This window comes from Spea bombifrons, chromosome 8 (genome assembly GCF_027358695.1).
Source record: "Spea bombifrons isolate aSpeBom1 chromosome 8, aSpeBom1.2.pri, whole genome shotgun sequence".
NCBI lineage: Eukaryota > Metazoa > Chordata > Amphibia > Anura > Pelobatidae > Spea > Spea bombifrons.
In genome coordinates, this window is record NC_071094.1 from 25,665,960 (window position 1) to 25,684,834 (window position 18,875).

The 18,875-nt window shown below is 42.6% G+C and overlaps 1 protein-coding gene across 1 annotated transcript in view; it reads right to left on the reverse strand.

Moving 5' to 3' along the window:
* Nucleotides 1-574: 574 nt before the first annotated feature.
* The window catches only part of NEXMIF (neurite extension and migration factor), a 136,498-nt gene continuing 118,197 nt past the window's right edge, over nucleotides 575-18,875 (reverse strand). The window contains exons 3-4 of the mRNA XM_053474002.1: nucleotides 5,944-6,068; nucleotides 575-5,400 (exon numbers count right to left, since the gene is read on the reverse strand). Coding sequence (XP_053329977.1) covers nucleotides 1,178-5,400; nucleotides 5,944-6,068 — 4,348 coding nt within the window. The 3' untranslated portion in view covers nucleotides 575-1,177. The remainder of the gene's footprint in view (nucleotides 5,401-5,943; nucleotides 6,069-18,875) is intronic.

Sequence of the window (18,875 nt, forward strand, 5' to 3'; positions counted from 1 at the left end):
TTAAGTAGTTTTCTTGTTTTCACATTACCTTCAGTCTATGCTTTGAGGTAAGAAAATATGGCACATTGTATGCAGTTAGGTAAAATGTTAAAAACAAAAAACAAAAATGTTACTTTTGAAAGTGTTAGGTGCTTCTCAAGCAGGGTGACTTCAAATATATATATGTTTTGGAATGTTTGCAGTAAAGCAAAGGCTCAGGTCCAGAGTATATCCACCAATTAAATGCTGTAATATATATTTGTATATATCATAAAAATATCTACAGTCACCGACCAGTTTGGCACAATTTTAGCTTTCTTGTGGGTTGTAATAGTGCATTAACTACTGTACAACAGTATGACTTTAAAACAGTCTTTCACAGAGAATACCAGATTAAGCTGCCCTTCAAACAAGTTATCACAAATCAAACCCTGGTTCTTCAGCACTTAACATATCAACAAACCACAAGGCATATATTTTTCCCCAAAGAAACAAAACATAAACATCAATTATTATTATCATTATTATCTTTTTTTTTTTGAAAAAAAAGTCTTTTCTTTAAAACCAAAAATGTTTGTTTTTTATTTTCAAAAAATTTTCCTATTTTTTTTATTCTGCTCTGAATGTATTCTTGACTCCCTGCAGAAAAATGCTCGGTGTCATCTTGATAATCCATATGGGGTTATAAATGCAGTTTCACACATCTTTTTCTGCAATGCAGATCTGGAAACACGCAGCAGGGGGAGCTGAGAAACACACCGTGGGACCTCATGAAGCTGAATAACGTGGGTTTTTTAAAAAGAAAAAAAAAATCCTTTACACTCCACATTGTGGTTTTCGATGCATATTTTTTTTTAGAAGTAACTTTTTCTTTGTTTTTACATGGAGTTTGAAAAAAAAGTGGTACAAACAAAGAAGCACATAATATTTCTTAAGGAAAAAAAAAAGCCAAACAGCAGAAAATAGAGGCTTTCTTAGTTTTTTGTCACTGTAAAACCCCACCAAGTTAGAAATCAGTCATATTAGGTAGCATGTTAGCATATGTCATGCACAGCCTTTTCTGTATTTGCAAGGCAAGGACTATCATGCAGCTTTTAACCTTCTGAAGATTTGCTTTCAGGGAGAACTAAACAGAGACCAGCAGGCTTAGAAGGTGCAAGGGAAATAAAAGATGTGTTTGAGCCACTTTGGTGCAGCATTACCTCAGTTTTTCAAATGCAGCTGTGACCGAAGGGTCCTTGTGAGTTTGGTCCATTCTCTTCCCCTTACAGTTTTCATCCCGCAGAGATTTTGATGTTGACTTATGACGGTACAGCTTTTTGTGGGTTGGTACGTTATTTGTTAAAATACTTAGGTTTCCAAAGTTCTTATCAAAAAAGGCTGAGTGAAGGTTAGCTCCATAGCAGCTGGGATCAAATACCCCAAACTTTGTGGTGTTCTTACCTGAGCCCTTGTTTGTAGATTTCTTGGAGCCCCCAGGAGAGCCTCCATTCACCTTCTTTTTGAAATCCTGTGGGGTCCCAGCCAAGATTTTAAGAGTCTTCAATTTTAGGCTGTTTGATTCTGGAGACATGGCAATGTCAGGAATGCTGTTATGATTCACTGGATTATAAAAAGGCTCCATAGAGGCCATCATGAACCTTTGAACATCAGCCATACCTGATGCGATATTGGACAGAATGTTAGAAGGTTCCTCAAATTCCCTTTGATCATCATCAAGGATATTGTTGGCACCGCCTGCTCTTGGATCAGGCCACACACCATTGTTACTTTTATCAAGCGTCCATTCATTAACACCAGCAATGTGTTTTCCTGCTTTGGAAGAGCTGGGCCCATAATGTGGCATGCAATCTTCTAAAGCCTTATTGGTGGGAGTTGCATTATTTAATGAATCCGGTTGACTCCCAGGACTTTGGATTTTATCATTGTTTGCATTTTTCCCTTTCTTGGATGTCTTGGGGCCTGCTTGCCGTGGTGTCTTTGCTTGTGTTTTATCTGCCCCCTTGCTAGCCTTGGGGGGTTTCTTCTTGCTAGTTTTTGGAGGGGAGCTTTGGTTGGCACCTGCATTTTTACTGGCTGATGATTTCTTTTTAGATTTTGATGTTTTACCGTTGGTATGAACAGGACCCATAGAATCATCAAATACTGGTAGGCATGGGCCCTTTTCCAATACACTGACAGAGTCCTCATCGTTGAACATATGGAACTGAAACTGGTGGTTATTCATTGCAAAGCCGTTGTTGGCCTGCTCATGTGAAGGAAGCACAGTACAATTCCATTTTGCCTTATCTGACCCATTGAGCACCACCTGGGTGCTATTTTGGAAGGCCTTTAGGTTTGCTACAGACTTCCCTTCTGTGCCTGCAATCTGAGGGGAGAGATTAGGTGTATCTGGTGGGGACATTTCAGAAAGGGAAGAATGGCGAAATTTATCAGGGGTGAAATTAGATATATCAAGAAGGTCAGAAGATTCCTTCAATGGTGTGATTTCATCAATGCTCTGTTGAATCACAAGCTTGGGGCTACAGTGGGCCAAGAAATCATCACTTATTTCATCTTCACCATCTTTTTCACAAGACTTCAAGCTTAAAGAGCTGTAATTGCTGGAGCTAACTGACAGTGAACCTACAGAGTCAAAACTAATAAGCCTTCCATTGTCTGTGCTAAGTGTGCCTCTCTGTAAAGTGAAGCACCCCTCTCCACCACTATAATGACAAGGCTGATAAGACTCATCCTGTTGAATTTGGCCTTCTTGCACATATGTTTTGTGATACAGCTGCTTACTGCTGTTTGGATTAATTTGACTGTATCCAGAGGCGGTGATGTCTGCATCGGAAACATCTGCAGAACCAGCAAAGTCCCCGGATATGATGGACACTTCCCTAAGGTTTGCAATGAACTCAGTCTGAGTGCTGGGAGGCTTGTCATGCCACATGTCTGGAAAGTTCTGCTCCATATCTAACTGATGGGGTGACTGCTGCAGCTCGGACTCTGAAGGGGGAGAGAGCACACAGCTCTGTGCAAGTTGCAGGGAACTGAATTGTTTTTCTGTCTGAATGTTGTTGACTGACTGTTGCCCTAATGGATGAGGAGCAAAATAAGTGATAACAGTGCTACCAGATGAATCTGATGCATCTAACAATGTCTGTAGATAGCCTCCAGGGAGAACGGGTACATTGGTACTCATATGAGCAGATGGCACTGGCTTGCTGGGTGAGCAGGTGGCTTGTAGGAAAGAAGAATTTTTAGAATCAGTATCTGGATGGCATTGAGTTGGATGGGAATTGTCTGATGCAACATGAATGGTCTCCTCTTTCAAGAGTGCAACAGAGTCCTGGTTCTCAAGGGTTGGGAAGATGTCTGCTGTATCACGTGTGATGTCATCTACCTGTTCCAATTTGATCTGTTTGCATTTCAACCTGGCTTCACTTTTAAATTTAATCCTCCTTATGACTTTTCGGTCTGTGCCTTGAAGTTCCCTTTCTAAGGATCGGGACTTTACAGAGCTAACTTCAGCAATGTCGCTTAAGTGTAATCCATTGATGCAGCTTGCGTTTTCTAAGGCTAGTGAATTTAAGTCAGTAAGACAACCATCATCCTTACTGCTGCATGCCTGTCGACGATCATACGATGACAACATTTCCCTGCTCAAAGGTTGCTCAATGGTTTGTATCCTTTGTAACCTGTGTCGATTTGCTAACTGACCCTTCCGCTTTCTGGGTGGGATTGGGTTTTCTGAGCCATCGGGATTACTTTTTGCACATAAAGCTGACATGTTTCTCCGCCTTTCCTCCCAGTAGTCTTTTAGAGGTGCAAGCTTTTGGTATTTCCCCATATGCTCATCACTCAAGTTTACTGTTGTCTCACTGGGGTCAAGTTTTCCAAGTTTGACCAACATGTGCTTTTCTCCTTTGAACCTGTTAATGATTATGTACTTGATAATGACAGGAGGCTCCTTCCTGCAAACTTTCCTCCGTTTTTTGGGGCACCAGTCATCATCATCTTCTTCTTTTGGTCCATCCGGGATGCCTTCTTTCTTTTCTACAACTTTCTCATTTTCAAGGGAATCCACGTCATACAAATAGTCATCACTGTACCTAACTTTCCTCTTAACCCTCAGACCATAGTTAGGCTGTATAAGGGAATGGGAGTGCTCACGGGACAGGAACCTGGTGCAGTCTTTGATATCTCCGAGTACATCATACGAAGACTCACTGCATGAGCTATCATCGCTGTACTCTCCTGAGTCCTCAGCTGAGTTAACTGAATCCAAAAAGTGGCTTCTTTTAGCACTGATGTACTGCACAACATCCATGCTACCACAAGTTTTACTCAGACTGGATTTTACCTCTTCATTCTCATCTTCATCATTTTCCTCTTCATCTTCATCTTCCCAGATTTCACCTTCTTCGAGTTTGAAGTGGCCAGGATCTGCAGCAGTCCCCTTCCTGGAGCTCTTGTTTTCCCTTTTGGTGCAGTTAGTGAAAACACTAGGGAAGAAGTTGAACTGGGCATCCTCTTGTAGAGAATTTGTCTTCTCCCTCACATTATCTTGGAACGATTCATACCTGATCTTCAAAGAGCACACGTCACTGCCAAGTGTCGAGTCATCATCATCAAACATGTAATTATCCACATCTTCCTCTGAAAACAAGTTAACCGACAACTCATTCTTCGAGCACAGGTCTAGTAGCTCAATCTTGCTTTCACTAATGAATGACTCAAAATAACCCCATTCCTGGTTTGTATTGGACAGTAACGCCTCATCGCCATTGCATTTGTCCAGCAGCAATCCCTCATAATAGTTCTTTTGTGTGGTGTCCTCTGAGTCGCTGTCAGACCTTTCTGGGTCTCTTTTGTCCACTTCCTGGGATTTATGAACAGGAAAGCTAAGTAGCTGGTCCGACAGGAGCTGATCGCCGTATTTCAAACTGTCCCCTGTGCTCATGCAGTGAATCCCAATGTCAGACACTGGACACGTGTCAAAGTCTCTGTGTATATCTCCCATTTTCAAACTGATGCCAGGCTCAGGGTCCACTCCATCTTTAGATTCTATGAAACAACCTAAACAGGTCCGACTCTGTTGCATCAAGCAGTCACCGGTTAAAGCTGACATGGCCCCAGGTTCCATGATACTAAACGGTGCTTTATCGTTGTCGCTGGGTAATGACCAGGAACTCAGACCTTTGGTGGCACAGGTTGTCAAAGATATGGCCTGAGCAGAGGGGTCACTGACAATGTGTTCAGCTGCATCAGAAAGCCTCAAGGGAGAAGGGGGACTCAGCAAACAGGGCTCCTTAGAAGTAAGGGCTGGCAATGCTCTGTGACAGGCGTGAATTTCCTTCTGTGTTAAGGCCGGGAACGTGACAACAGCATCTGCAGCATCGTAGGATTTCACATCATCTTCAGGATCATGCCGTTCTACAGTGGGGAGGAAGACACAATGTTTCACTTGTATCGTTTATCACACTTTTCAACCTACAAATGTGTATAAACATCAATACACAGTGGGGCACATTTGCTAAAATGCAAAAGCCATTAACAATCGTTAACGGCAATTCAACGGAATGACTGCTAACGATTGTTGATAGCTTCTGCATTGTAGAGGATGGACTGCCAAGTGCATAAACTAATTATATATTTCAGTAGAGATTTGAAATTTGTATTTGGTTAAGAAATATTATTTCAACAATATTTGTTTTGGGGTCTTAAATGTATTATGGGATAACTAAACCCAAACCAAGAGTGTACAGAAAAGTTGTAAACATCACAGCAGAGGACATTTTGTTTTCAACCCCCCCCAAAAAACCCCCAAAAACTACACTTAACCGATCAGAAAATAATAAACCCTAGTTATATATATGTGTGTATTTTTATGTAGCCTGCCGCTCATAAATAACAACAACACACTCTCTATAGCATACATAAACAGAAGAGGACCAGAGTAAAATCAAGTGCCCTTACCATTTCCATTAATCCCATTAATGAGAAGGGTGCTGGCTCCTTCTACGGCAGAGTCTTTTTCCTCCTGGACGTCCATCAATTTATCGTTGTGATGCTCACTCCATACCTCACTGCGTGTGTCCAGCCTGAAAGATAAACAGTCCACTTTATTAACTAAATCAACAAAGACAGTACAGGTTTGCTTAACAGCACGCTGTAAAAGCCTATGTTTTCAAGAGGCAACATAGTGCAGGAGAACAAACAGTAATAAATTCAAATGTAGTAAAACAACCTATATTCTCAATATCTATAATGAATTCAGATGGTGATCTGGACGTCAGTGTTCTTATATCTATGAATCTGTGCTGAACACGTTCATATTCTGTCTGACATTCTGAAATTCTGTCACCACTTTTCAGCTGACATTTGTAAGATGTTTTGGTCCTATCTCCCCTCCCCCTTCCAATCTTGTTCCTGCATTAGACAAACCAACGTCATTATCTAAACGTGCTTGGATTTTGAAGCAGTCTTCTGAAATGGTCTGCATGTGTTCTGCAGCCTCCACGTGGCAAGGAGCATGAAAAATAGCATGGTCCCACTCCCTGTGTCTTTAGAGTGTGCACTCATATATAGCCACTCAAAGCAGCCATGTCCATCTGTTTTCATACTAGATAATAAAACCTGCGATACCGCAGACACAGTACCTGTGAACAGGATGCTAATTTATTCCCCCTTCCTCTCACTCTCTGGTAAAGCATAGCGATACGGGGACCTTCCATCCGCCACCAAGCAAATTCAACACGCCGCCTCTTACCCTAGGCTGGGCTCTGCGTTACTCAGTTACCCAAGTCTGTCTTATTATAAAGATGCTGCAGTCTAAGGCCTCACCTTAAACTTTATCAATGTCATTTATACCATTTATAACCTATGGGTCTCCAAAATTGCAACCAGTCCCATGGAACAAACAACTATTGTTCTTTTCACTTTGAACACGACATAATGTAGTGTAGTGTAAAGGAGCCGGTAAAAGTGAATTTTGTTCCTAATTGTTATATGCAGCATAGTTGTGCAAACATCAAGGTTGCCATTGTTGGTAGACATATTTGGACTCAACCCTTACCCACAAATCTCAAGTCGTCTGGCATCGTTAAAGGGCAAACAGGCAAACAGCCTCAAGCAGTTTATCAAATCTACCTACTGCTTACGCTAATTGTGTATCCTCACCCCAACCTTGCAAGTGCTGCCTTGGCCAATCCACAATGATCAGCAGCTTAATAGTAGGGTAGTGGCAACTTAATGGGGAGAAATAATCATGCAGATCTTGAGAACAGAAACATGGCTTCTTAATGGTATACACACCAAAGATGAGTTTCTAATATGTCTTTATTGCTTGTTTTAAACGGTCATAAGATTAAACTGGTATATATATATATATATATATATATATATATATATATATATATATATATATAATGTATAGTATTGTGCAATACAGGATTTGGGAAAAGTGACAGGTTTGTTACATTAGGCAGCGCGAAAAGCTTAATGTGTTTGTTTTGTAGATTGAGTTAAGATAATAGCGTAAAAACATTGCATTTTATTAAAACTAGCATTATTCTGAAACAGCAGGTACACAATACCGTTAAATGCTTTTTCTATGTTAGCACTGAGAGTTTTAATAATAAATAGAACTTCCCCCTTTATGGACATACAACTTTAAATGTGATTTGTTGTTAGCATTTAAACCTAAGCACGTCCATTTTGGCAAATGGTTAATATTTATTATGTAGAATAAACATTATTTTATTTGTCTCTGAGCCAGGCAGCACGCCACTGCTCTGCGATACGGATTCATTAAATGCAGCATCTAGCTAATCACAGAAACCTCTTTTTATAGTGTGTTTATGCATATAACTTAACAGCATTACTATGTTTCTAAATTAATTCTGGTGCATAATGAATCAAAGGCATAGCTGTTGATTTTGTGAAATGCATTGCTAGCATACCCTGCGTTTAATACTAAAACACTATTCCTTTTGAGTGCCACGGCAGACAGCTATATAGGTCAGCTTTGTTTCTTGGTAAGTGCATTTTACATATGTATGTTGTCATATTTCGCAGCCTGCTTCATGTGATAGGAAGGTTTGTAGGTAGCATTAGAACGGCATTTCCAAAGCCAAGTACAATCTATCATGATTAGCTGGCCTTGCTAAAGAGATTCCTGCTGTGGGAGACAGCAGGTGAAGCTTCAGGTCGGAGCTGGCTGAGACAAACTGAATAGTGCCAGCTGGCTCCACAGACTTCTCTCTGGCAAGATTTATATTCCTGAAGACAGCCTTAGAGGGAGCGCCGTACAGTATCAGCGGCACTGCTGGCTCCATCGCTGCACACATTAAACCTTTCCGCGCTGGGCTCAGGAGCGCACACCAGTGGCGGCAAGACGAATTACACGTCTGCTCTACACAGAACAGGACCTGTTACGATATTTAGAATCAGATTGGAAACAACTTCTAACTATGGCCTAAAAGTCTAAATTAGACAAGTGTTATAAAGGGCTGATGTATTCATTGAGCAATTATGTAAATTCAGCACAAAGGTCCTTTCTTTAGTTTAAAAAAACAACAAAAAACACCAAAAGGTATCATACATTGCAAAGGAAACTGTGGGTATTAAATGTAAATGTGTCATTAAAACAGCACTTGTGATATGAATAGTGTCTGCACAAATGTATAACACGACAATGGCTGAAAAAATAGTTTTGTACAAGCTGTAATAAAAAAATTATGCCAACAATGTATAAAAGATGTAAAAGCTGCAGTAATTTAGATCGCTTTATACACACCAGACGGGCGCTGTTGGCAGTTATATTGGTCATATGTTGCTCTGATTGGGTATAGCCCCATACCTTTATTTATCACTAGTATTTCCAGGCAGTGTAATCATTTTCGTTCTAGTCATTGCCCCCCCCCTTTATCTGAGATGCACTTCTTCACCTTTTGGCTCCCAGGCCATAGCAGGGCAAGTGTTAAGACTGTAATGGATGGAACTGAAGGTTAATTAGTTGTGCTAATTGATGATCACAGAGTTTCCCCGTAGTGATGAAGCCGTAATACTTCTTTTTTGTCATTCCACTGCATTAAAGAACACTTACAAAGACTACACGAGATTGCTAGATTAATTTAGCATGATAGAATACGCATGCAGACGCAATGCTTTATTGTAGTATTCACCCTTTGAAAATAAGAATATAAATGGGGGGTGACCAATAACCTGTTCCTATTGCTGTCATTTTACAGGGAGTACCCCCGAAGATGATGTTCACAACAGGGGCACTTAGCCCACATAGACACCTCTGGTGGGGATTACAGAGCAGAGAGCACAGAAATCTCTGGGTAACCAGAGTATATTTGTAAATGTCTTTATATAATGTGACTTCTCTTATGTACCCTCATGTTTTGTCTAGTATTTTATTTATTATTATTATGTGAAGCAATAAAACCTTTTAATTGAAAATAATAATGGCAAGCTGCTGCAGCGTACTGCAGAGCTCTTTAATGTGAGACTTAACATAAACTATACCACAAACCGAGGGTACACATGGAATAGAATTCAGAGCGATGTGTAGAGAACAACAGATTAATTTCAGTTGAACACACATCCAACACATTTGTTAGATGAGATGCATGTAATGTTTGAAAGGTCACATAATTGCTGAGATGGTTTCAGCCTTTGTGTAATCATAGTGGTTTAACTAGCAAATAATTTCCCGAGGGTATTGAACGGCTCTGACGCTACAGCTCACATAGTGATCCAATATTCACCACGAAGAAACTGACTTAAAGAGGCAGAAGGCAAGTAAAAGGCAGGGGAGGATTTGAACGGAACGTGTGGCCATTCTTAACACAGTGATGTCTACAGTGATCGCAGCTCCCCCAACGCATGACATCATCACAGAGATCATAAGAAGGTGGTCAATTCTGAAAAATCCTAGCCATGGAACATCTGGCTAAGGATGGCTCATTTGGTGTAGTCCAGTAAGCCTAGAACCCCCCGGGGGTCTGCTGATCATTTTCAGGGGCTGATTAAAATATATGAATATTTATATATACCTTGTGCATCAACATAATTTGTTTAGGTGTTATAAGGGGCTTCTTAAAGGAAAAGGAATCAGGGGCTGCTGGTATAAATAATGTAAAGCTTTTGAGATTTAGTTCAATAACAATCTTCAAATTGAGGCTTAGTGGCAAAAGACAACTCTGTTACTTTCAAAAATGATGTTAGCCACTAACCTACTATTCTTTGATGAAGCAGGGGTGATCCGGATCACATTGTATGAACCAATAATTATTAATACTGTGGTAAAGTGTATGGGAGAGTGGTTGATGGGATATATATCTCACCTGGTTACCTCAGCCAGGCATGGTAGCAAACCCAGGTGCTCTCAGGTGAGGCTTCCTAAGCTCGTTACTGGGGAGGAAGCCTTAAAAGAGAGGGCTGTTAGGTTTGCAGAAAGAGGAGAAACTGAGTGAAAGAGCAGCTACAGCCAGCGCTGCAGCCCACCAGCATCTAAATAAACCCGCTTTACGTTTGAAACCGGTGTGAAGACTGTCATTGCCGCCCCATGCGTGAGCTGTTCCCTACAATTGGTGGAGAATGCGGGCATAGTGGTGCTAGGAGCAACGGCATGACACAACACTGCATCTGAAATTTGTGGACATTTAAAGGGCCGGAAGCATATGTCCTGAGTGAAAGCTGCAGCACTGTACAGCCCTCCCGGCAGAGCTACAACGGTGGGTTGGGCATGGAGACCCCAGAACTGCTGAGCAGCTTGTCAACATGGTGGAAAGGTTCATAGCAACCGAGGACTTCCTCCGTGAGGTCCCTGCAGCACCAACACCTTCCAAGACCGTCAGACCCGCGACATCTTTGGGTAAGAGAGTTCCAGCTGGAGGTGTATGGAAAAATGTGAGCGAGAGCAGGGCTCTAGAGTTTGGGCGAGGGCAAAAGACTGATCCTGAACCCCTGGGGCCCCACAGTCCTAGAAAGGGCTCCCTACTAAAGAGGCCAGGGACCCCCCAGTGCTGGAGGTGCCATGAGTGGGGACACATAGCCGCCTATTGCCCTCTTAACTCAGAACCCATGGTGTGTGACGCTAGTCGGCGTCAGTCCCTATTTGCAGAACCTGTTTGTGCAGCCGTTCCAGAGTCAGAGACTGAGCCACATTTTTGTATGGTGACAATAAATGACTGCTCCGTGAAGGCACTTTTGGACTCGGGTAGCCTGGTGACTTTGGTTCGGGCCGGTCTTGTGGCTATGGACTACGTGCCGAACAAGCACATAAGAGTGCAATGCATCCACGGGGATATTGTCGCTTACCCTGTGGCCCCCATTAAGTTGGTGACCCCATCTGGAACTGTGACCTACGAGGTCGGAGTTGTAAAAAGACTTATGCATCCGGTTATATTAGGCCGCGATTTCCCCTTGTTCTGGGAGTTGTGGAAAAGGGGGAACGTTTCTGCAGCTGGGGAACAAACTCCGGCAGAGTCTGTACCCTTCCCTGTAAATAATGGGTCATGTGAGACGGCCATTGGAAACAATGATACCAGTAAGGGGCATGATGAGAAGGATGTAGGCCCACCTGAAATGTATAGTGAAGGTTCTTTCCCCTTCCAGGTGTTAGCTGGGGAGGAAGAAGAAGAAACTTCCCTACCCGGCCAACAGGTCTTAGATTTAGAAATGTCTCGGGGTAACTTCGGGACCGAGCAAGTGAGAGACCCCACTCTGGGAACTGCACGGGCAAATGTTACCGTAGTAAATGGGGTACCACAGGAACCCGAAGCTGACCAGAAATTTCCACATTTTGCCATGAATGGGGATCTAGTGTACCGGGTCACCAAAGTTAACACGGAAATTGTGGAACAGCTTCTGGTGCCGAAACCATACCGACACCTGGTGCTGGACATAGCTCATAACCATGTGTTTGGGGGGCACTTGGGGACTAATAAAACACAAGAGAGGGTCCTCCGAAGGTTTTATTGGCCTGGGGTGTATGAAGAAGTAAAAAGGTATTGTGAGTCATGCCCCACATGCCAGAAAAGTGCCCCAACACCACACTTCCGTAGCCCCTTGGTGCCACTTCCCATCATTGAAGTACCATTTGAAAGAGTTGCCATGGATTTGGTAGGGCCCATTGTCAAATCTGCTAGGGGACACCAATACATTTTGGTTGTATTGGATTATGCTACCCGGTACCCAGAGGCGGTACCCTTAAGAAACATGGCCTCCAAAAATATTGCTAGGGAGTTGTTTTACATGTTCTCTCGTACGGGGATCCCTAAAGAAATTCTTACTGACCAGGGTACGCCCTTTATGTCACGGGTCATGAAAGACCTGTGTAAGTTGTTTAAAATCACTCACCTCCGTACCTCAGTGTACCACCCTCAAACAGATGGGTTAGTTGAGAGGTTTAACAAAACCCTAAAGCATATGCTAAAAAAGGTGGTAGAAAGGGATGGTCGGGATTGGGACTGTCTATTACCCTACCTCATGTTCTCTATCCGGGAGGTGCCCCAAGCGTCTACAGGGTTTTCCCCCTTTGAGTTAGTCTATGGCCGACATCCAAGGGGTTTGTTAGATATTGCCAAAGAAACTTGGGAGACCGAGGCCACCCCATATAAAAGTGTTATTGAACATGTGGCTCAGATGCAGGACCGAATAGCGACAGTGATGCCTATAGTTAAAACGCATCTGCAAAGAGCACAGGAGGCCCAGAGCAGAATTTATAACAGATCTGCCAGGTTGAGGGCCTTTAATCCTGGGGACAGGGTCCTGGTTTTAGTGCCCACCGTCGAAAGTAAGTTTTTAGCCAAGTGGCAGGGTCCCTATGAGGTTGTAGAGAAGATGAGTGAGGTGAACTACAAGGTCCATCAACCAGGCAGGAGAAAACCTTTCCAGGTTTACCACGTAAACCTGATCAAGCCGTGGAAAGATCGGGAGTCTTTGGGGGCGACCCAGGCAGGGGTCAAAGAAGTGGGGCAACCAGTTCCCCCAGTAATAATAGGAGAGGCACTGTCAGTGCCCCAGAAGCAGGAGGTGAGGGAGTTCCTGCAGGAAAACAGACGCAAGTTTTCGGACCTACCTGGCCGTACCCACCTCATAAAACACCATATTAAAACTGAGCCTCACAGTAAAGTGAACCTGAAGCCATACAGGATACCAGAAGCACGTAGAGAGGCGGTATCCTCTGAGGTCAGGCGCATGCTTGAATTAGGTGTTATTGAGGAATCTACTAGTGAATGGTCAAGCCCCATAGTGCTAATCCCAAAGCCCAACGGGACGTGGAGGTTCTGTAATGACTTTAGGAGATTAAATGAGGTCTCAAAGTTTGATGCGTACCCCATGCCCCGAGTGGATGAACTGGTTGAGAGGCTTGGGAAGGCAAGGTACATCACAACACTTGACCTTACAAAGAGCTATTGGCAGATACCGTTGACTGAGGAGGCTAAAGAGAAGACTGCCTTTTCCACTCCAGAGGGCCTGTTCCAGTATGTTGTAATGCCATTTGGGTTACATGGGGCCCCTGCTACCTTCCAGAGGCTGATGGATCTGATTTTGAGACCGCATCGTGATTATGCCGCTGCTTACCTGGACGATGTGGTAATTTTTTCGTCTGACTGGAAAAGTCACCTCTGTAAGGTACAGGGCGTGTTAGACTCCATTAGTGATGCAGGCCTAACCATAAACCCTGAAAAATGTGCAGTGGGTCTGGAGGAAGCAAGATACCTGGGTTATATCATTGGTAGGGGGCTGGTTAAACCCCAGATCAATAAGATTGAGGCGATACAGAACTGGCCTAGGCCAGTAACTAAGAAACAAGTGAGGGCTTTCCTTGGCATAACCGGGTACTACCGTCGGTTCGTGCCCAACTTTGCCTCAATGGCAACACCATTGACAGACTTAACGAAGGGTGATAAGTCAGTGATGGTAAAGTGGAACCCCGAGGCAGAGGAGGCTTTTCAGAGTCTGAAGTCTGCCCTATGTGACCAGCCAGTGCTCGTTTCCCCAGATTTTAGGAAACCATTTCTGGTTCAGACAGACGCGTCTGCTACAGGTTTGGGAGCAGTTTTGTCGCAAGTGGTTAATGGGGAAGAACACCCAGTGCTGTACCTGAGTAGGAAACTGACCCCAGCAGAGGCAAATTATGCCATAGTGGAAAGGGAGTGTCTCGCCATCAAGTGGGCGTTGGAGTCCCTGAGATATTACCTGCTGGGCCGGGAATTCGTGTTGGTGACTGACCATGCTCCTCTGACATGGATGAAACAGAATAAGGAGAGAAATGCAAGAGTGACCAGATGGTTTCTCTCCTTGCAAAATTTTAGATTTACAGTGGAGCATAGACCAGGGAAGTTACATGGGAATGCGGATGCGTTGTCCAGGGTGTACTGTATGGTTGCTGACGCTGTCCAGACCTCTGGTCTGGAGTCGACGGGGGGGATATGTGGTAAAGTGTATGGGAGAGTGGTTGATGGGATATATATCTCACCTGGTTACCTCAGCCAGGCATGGTAGCAAACCCAGGTGCTCTCAGGTGAGGCTTCCTAAGCTCGTTACTGGGGAGGAAGCCTTAAAAGAGAGGGCTGTTAGGTTTGCAGAAAGAGGAGAAACTGAGTGAAAGAGCAGCTACAGCCAGCGCTGCAGCCCACCAGCATCTAAATAAACCCGCTTTACGTTTGAAACCGGTGTGAAGACTGTCATTGCCGCCCCATGCGTGAGCTGTTCCCTACAATACATTTTTATAAAACAGTATTCTTTTTTATTATGACATCTCCCTATACCATGGAGGTGAGACTGCAAACTTTAGGCAAAGTTGGGCTAATGCTTATTGGACTACAGTATCCATGACCCAATGCAATAGTACAACTGTAGGGGCTGTAATCTAACATAAAGAGGGGCTCAGCAGGTTGCGTAATTCAACTGAAGAAATGACCTGTCCCAATGCACTAAAATTCAGCACCACTCACATTAGTTTCTGTGTAGCTGAGTCAGGTAATGTTGGAATGAGACTGGTTAACAAGATCCACTCGTGTTCTGTACAGTAAGCAATGTTCTGCTGTCCAGGCGAGGTGCAGCATCACTAGTATCAATGTATAGTAAGGAGGCCATATGAAGTAGTGGTCCAGTAAATGGACTGTAGGGGGCCATCTGATCCCTCCTTCTTGCAGAGTTGCCTGCGCGAGGCCATTACCTTAGCAATGAGCCCAGGCAGATTGAGCAGTCAAGGCAAATGGCACGATCAGACCATCAGAAGCACGTTGGATTATTGCTTCAACTTGTCAGAGCGGATAGATTCCAGAGCCCTGTTGAGCGGCGGCCACATCACATAGAGAAGCAAACCGAACTATTAAATTAAGATTTATTGAGATTTGCTAAGAGGAAAAAAAATAGATATTTATAGTACAAGAGAGGGTGATGACATGATTCATTGCTGAATTATACAGGGCAAGCAAGCATTAACCCCTTACGTTATACCTTGGCTTGCTTAAACATTAGCGGTAGAAAATGTAGCCTGCTCTCTCCCATGAAACATAGCAATTTGTGAACAGCTGTTAAAAAGTGCACATTTTGGACCTTTAGAGGGTGCTCTTCACGCAGTATCCACAGTATACCTTAAAATGTATATAGTTTAATGCTAGCGATGTGTTACGTGTAGTTTCACATAAGCAGTAAATTAAATCAGATCTTATTTTGCTGGTAGTATCCCTTTAATACTATCCATGCTGAGAACCTTTGGTAGAGTTATCTATGTTCAGGACCGAACTGGGGGTAACAAGGCAGCTCTGACACTTTCAGGCTGCACTCACATCATTTGGCCTTAAAGAATATATTTGCGTCCCTACGTTGCGTTTTTATGCTCAGGTATAATGATCAGTATGGGAATAATTCTAAAGAATAGTGCTTGGGTTTGAAACATTTAGCATGTTTAAAGAATTCTTTCACCTTGATAAATATGCGTATTATATTTTGTATTACGGTGTATAACGGTGTTTTTTTCTGCCCATAGAGGGTGGATATTTCTGCATTGTATTATTACTACCCAGGCACCAAATGGAGAGCATGCCCCCAACGCCCAAAGCACCTTGCTTATTGTTCCCTTTATTGGTGGGGCAAATGCAAATATTGCCATTTGAACAAAATCCCTGTGGTTTAGATATCTAGTTTAAAATTAAACAAGTAAATGAAAACAGTGTATTTGAAGTAGACTTGAAACACAGGATCTGCCACTTAAAAATGTTATAGATTAAATATTACAATCTTAGTGTAGCCATAACCTATGGCTGCTGGTCAACATTACTTCGTACTCATCTGACCTGCTACTCTAGAATGAGGAGAGGACTGGATAGAATGAACTGACTGTTCTGTCCCAATACCTTTAATACTCTAGTAGTCACATTATCAAGCAGCTGTCCAGTGTTTGGGTGTCCTACTCTTGTACTGTTCTGTACGGTTGTTTTTTATGATTTCATAGTCAATGAAATATAATTTTACGAATTTGCAAGTTCTACCAATTTGTCTTCCAATATGGGTATGTTATTAAGTCATCAGCTTGTTCCAAATCTCATGCCGAGGTCTCTTTGATAACAGAGCTTTAGTAACAGTATAATTGTAGTGATATCATTACTTACATGCAGGGCCGGCCGAAGACTTAACGCCGCCTGGGGCGAAGTTTAAAATGCCGGGGGGGGGCGGCATTTTAAACTTCGCCGACGCCATTATTTACCCATCCCCCCCGGTACTTACCTTTAAAGAGTCCTGCGGCGAGTCTCCCTGCTCTGCCACGGTGCCGGCTTGTAATGCTGAGCGCCGGAAATTGACGCCACTTCCGGCGCCCAGCATTACAAGCCGGCACCGAGACCGAACAGGGAGACTCGCCGCAGAGGAGAGAGAGGGGCGCCGAGCGGGTAAGCGAAAACCACTCGGTGCCCCTCTCTCTCTCCTCCGCTTCAAAACGAGCAACAAAAAAAAACGCTTGGGGCGGCAAAGTGCCGCCCCTTCTAAAGTGCCGCCTGGGGCAATTGCCCCAGTCGGCTCCATTGTAGGGCCGGCCCTGCTTACATGACAGGTGTACAGTCTTTTTGATCATGATTTCCTGCTCTATATAGCCACCGCCAAAATGAAATATATTTTCGCTTTAAAGGGGACCTTCCACCATTTTTTTTCTCTGCATGTGGAATATTTACATTTTCAGAAGGGTCCCTAGCAAAGTATACTATAAGTAGCTTTTGGTACTTGAAGCAGAAGAGATTCCATACAGCACTGCGGCATATTATGGCGCTATATAAATAATACTAGTTTTTCATGGGTGTTCCTTAGTTCCGTTTTATTCAGGGTTATTACAAATGCTAATTGAACATTAACAAACATGGGGTATTTGTAATGACAATAATCTTATAGAATAGTCTTCCAGTTGATTTGGTTGAAAGTTAAATACTATATATATATAGTACTGAGGTTTTAAATCAGGTAAGATAAACACTATATTACATGGATATCTATTTTACGTTGTACCTTAACAATGGATATAGCTGCCTTACCCATAGTTTGTTCCAAAAAGACATTATTTCAATAAAAAAAAAACTGCTTGTAATCTGAATTACCCTGGTAGTGGAGGAAGCAAATAAAATGGAGATTTATAACATATAATCAGTCAACAGTATCCTAAAATAACGTCAATTTAATGGTTTTAGTGAGTGAAAGGCTATATGGGCACACAGATAAAGAAGTGATGGAATAGCCTCCTGAATGCGTAGTGTGACAATCTAGAGTTAATAATCTCAAGCACTGCTTTGTGTTTGGATGGCAGTTGTCACATCTTGTTCAGGAATCTCAGATTTTTCAATAAAATTCACACAATTTGATAGGAGGGTAATAGTTTCTTATTAAATGTGAAAAGGCTTTTTTCCCCTTAGAATTAATTACTGTCTTGCAATAATAAAAAGTGTTCTTTATAGAGTTGTACGATACATTTCTTTTATAATATTTATTTGGAAAATGGCCTTAAATTGAATTCCTTTACAGTCAGCTATAGGGAACACTTCATGGACTACACTGAATGTACATTTCACTGGGAAAAACAGCAATTTAGGAACACCCCATCGACATTTTCTGTTGGCTTTCTGCATCAATTAAGAAAAACCTACTTAGTACACATCGCTAGTTACCCTACCGTCATTATAAATATGCCACATACAGAAAAAACATTGGGAGGTCCCCTTTAATGTTTATTTAAATGCTAAGGTGATGCCCTGCAAACTAAAATTTCTAACCCCCATACCGATGAAATTAAGGAGGAGGAAATACAGTTCAATTTTACTCTAAAAAGTACATGATGAAGGACCAACCTTAGTAAGGTTCTCCTGCATGATGGACTGAGATGACCCTGCGCAATTCATAGTTAAATCTGTGAGATATTAACAGAATTACTCAAATTTAGTATTTTGGAGTGCAAGCGTGGATCTTCTAGCAGTAGAAGCTAGAAGCTTGGCGGATGGCCAAGACGAGGAGTTGAAATGTTGAACAAATTCACGGCTAAGTGATAACTCCTTTCTGCTTTTAAGAATGCCGGCTGTGATAATGATAAAACATAAATAACTAAAGATAAAAGGGACATCACAAAGCCTTCACAATTTTGTAGCAAACACTGACTTGGTGGATTCCACCACACGTTGACCATTCACTGACATGAAATACATTTAAATTGCAGTAAGTATTTTTGTATACTTGTCATATAATAAGAACTATGTTTCTTTGGCAACAAGGTTAACATTAACTCAACGATGGCATCTTAATAGATGCAGAGAAAAAGGAGAAAAATAAATGAGACATACCATAATCAACAGCTGTCATAACACGCGTGTGCCACTCCGGCTATTACCCATTAAAACAGCCAAGGCGTA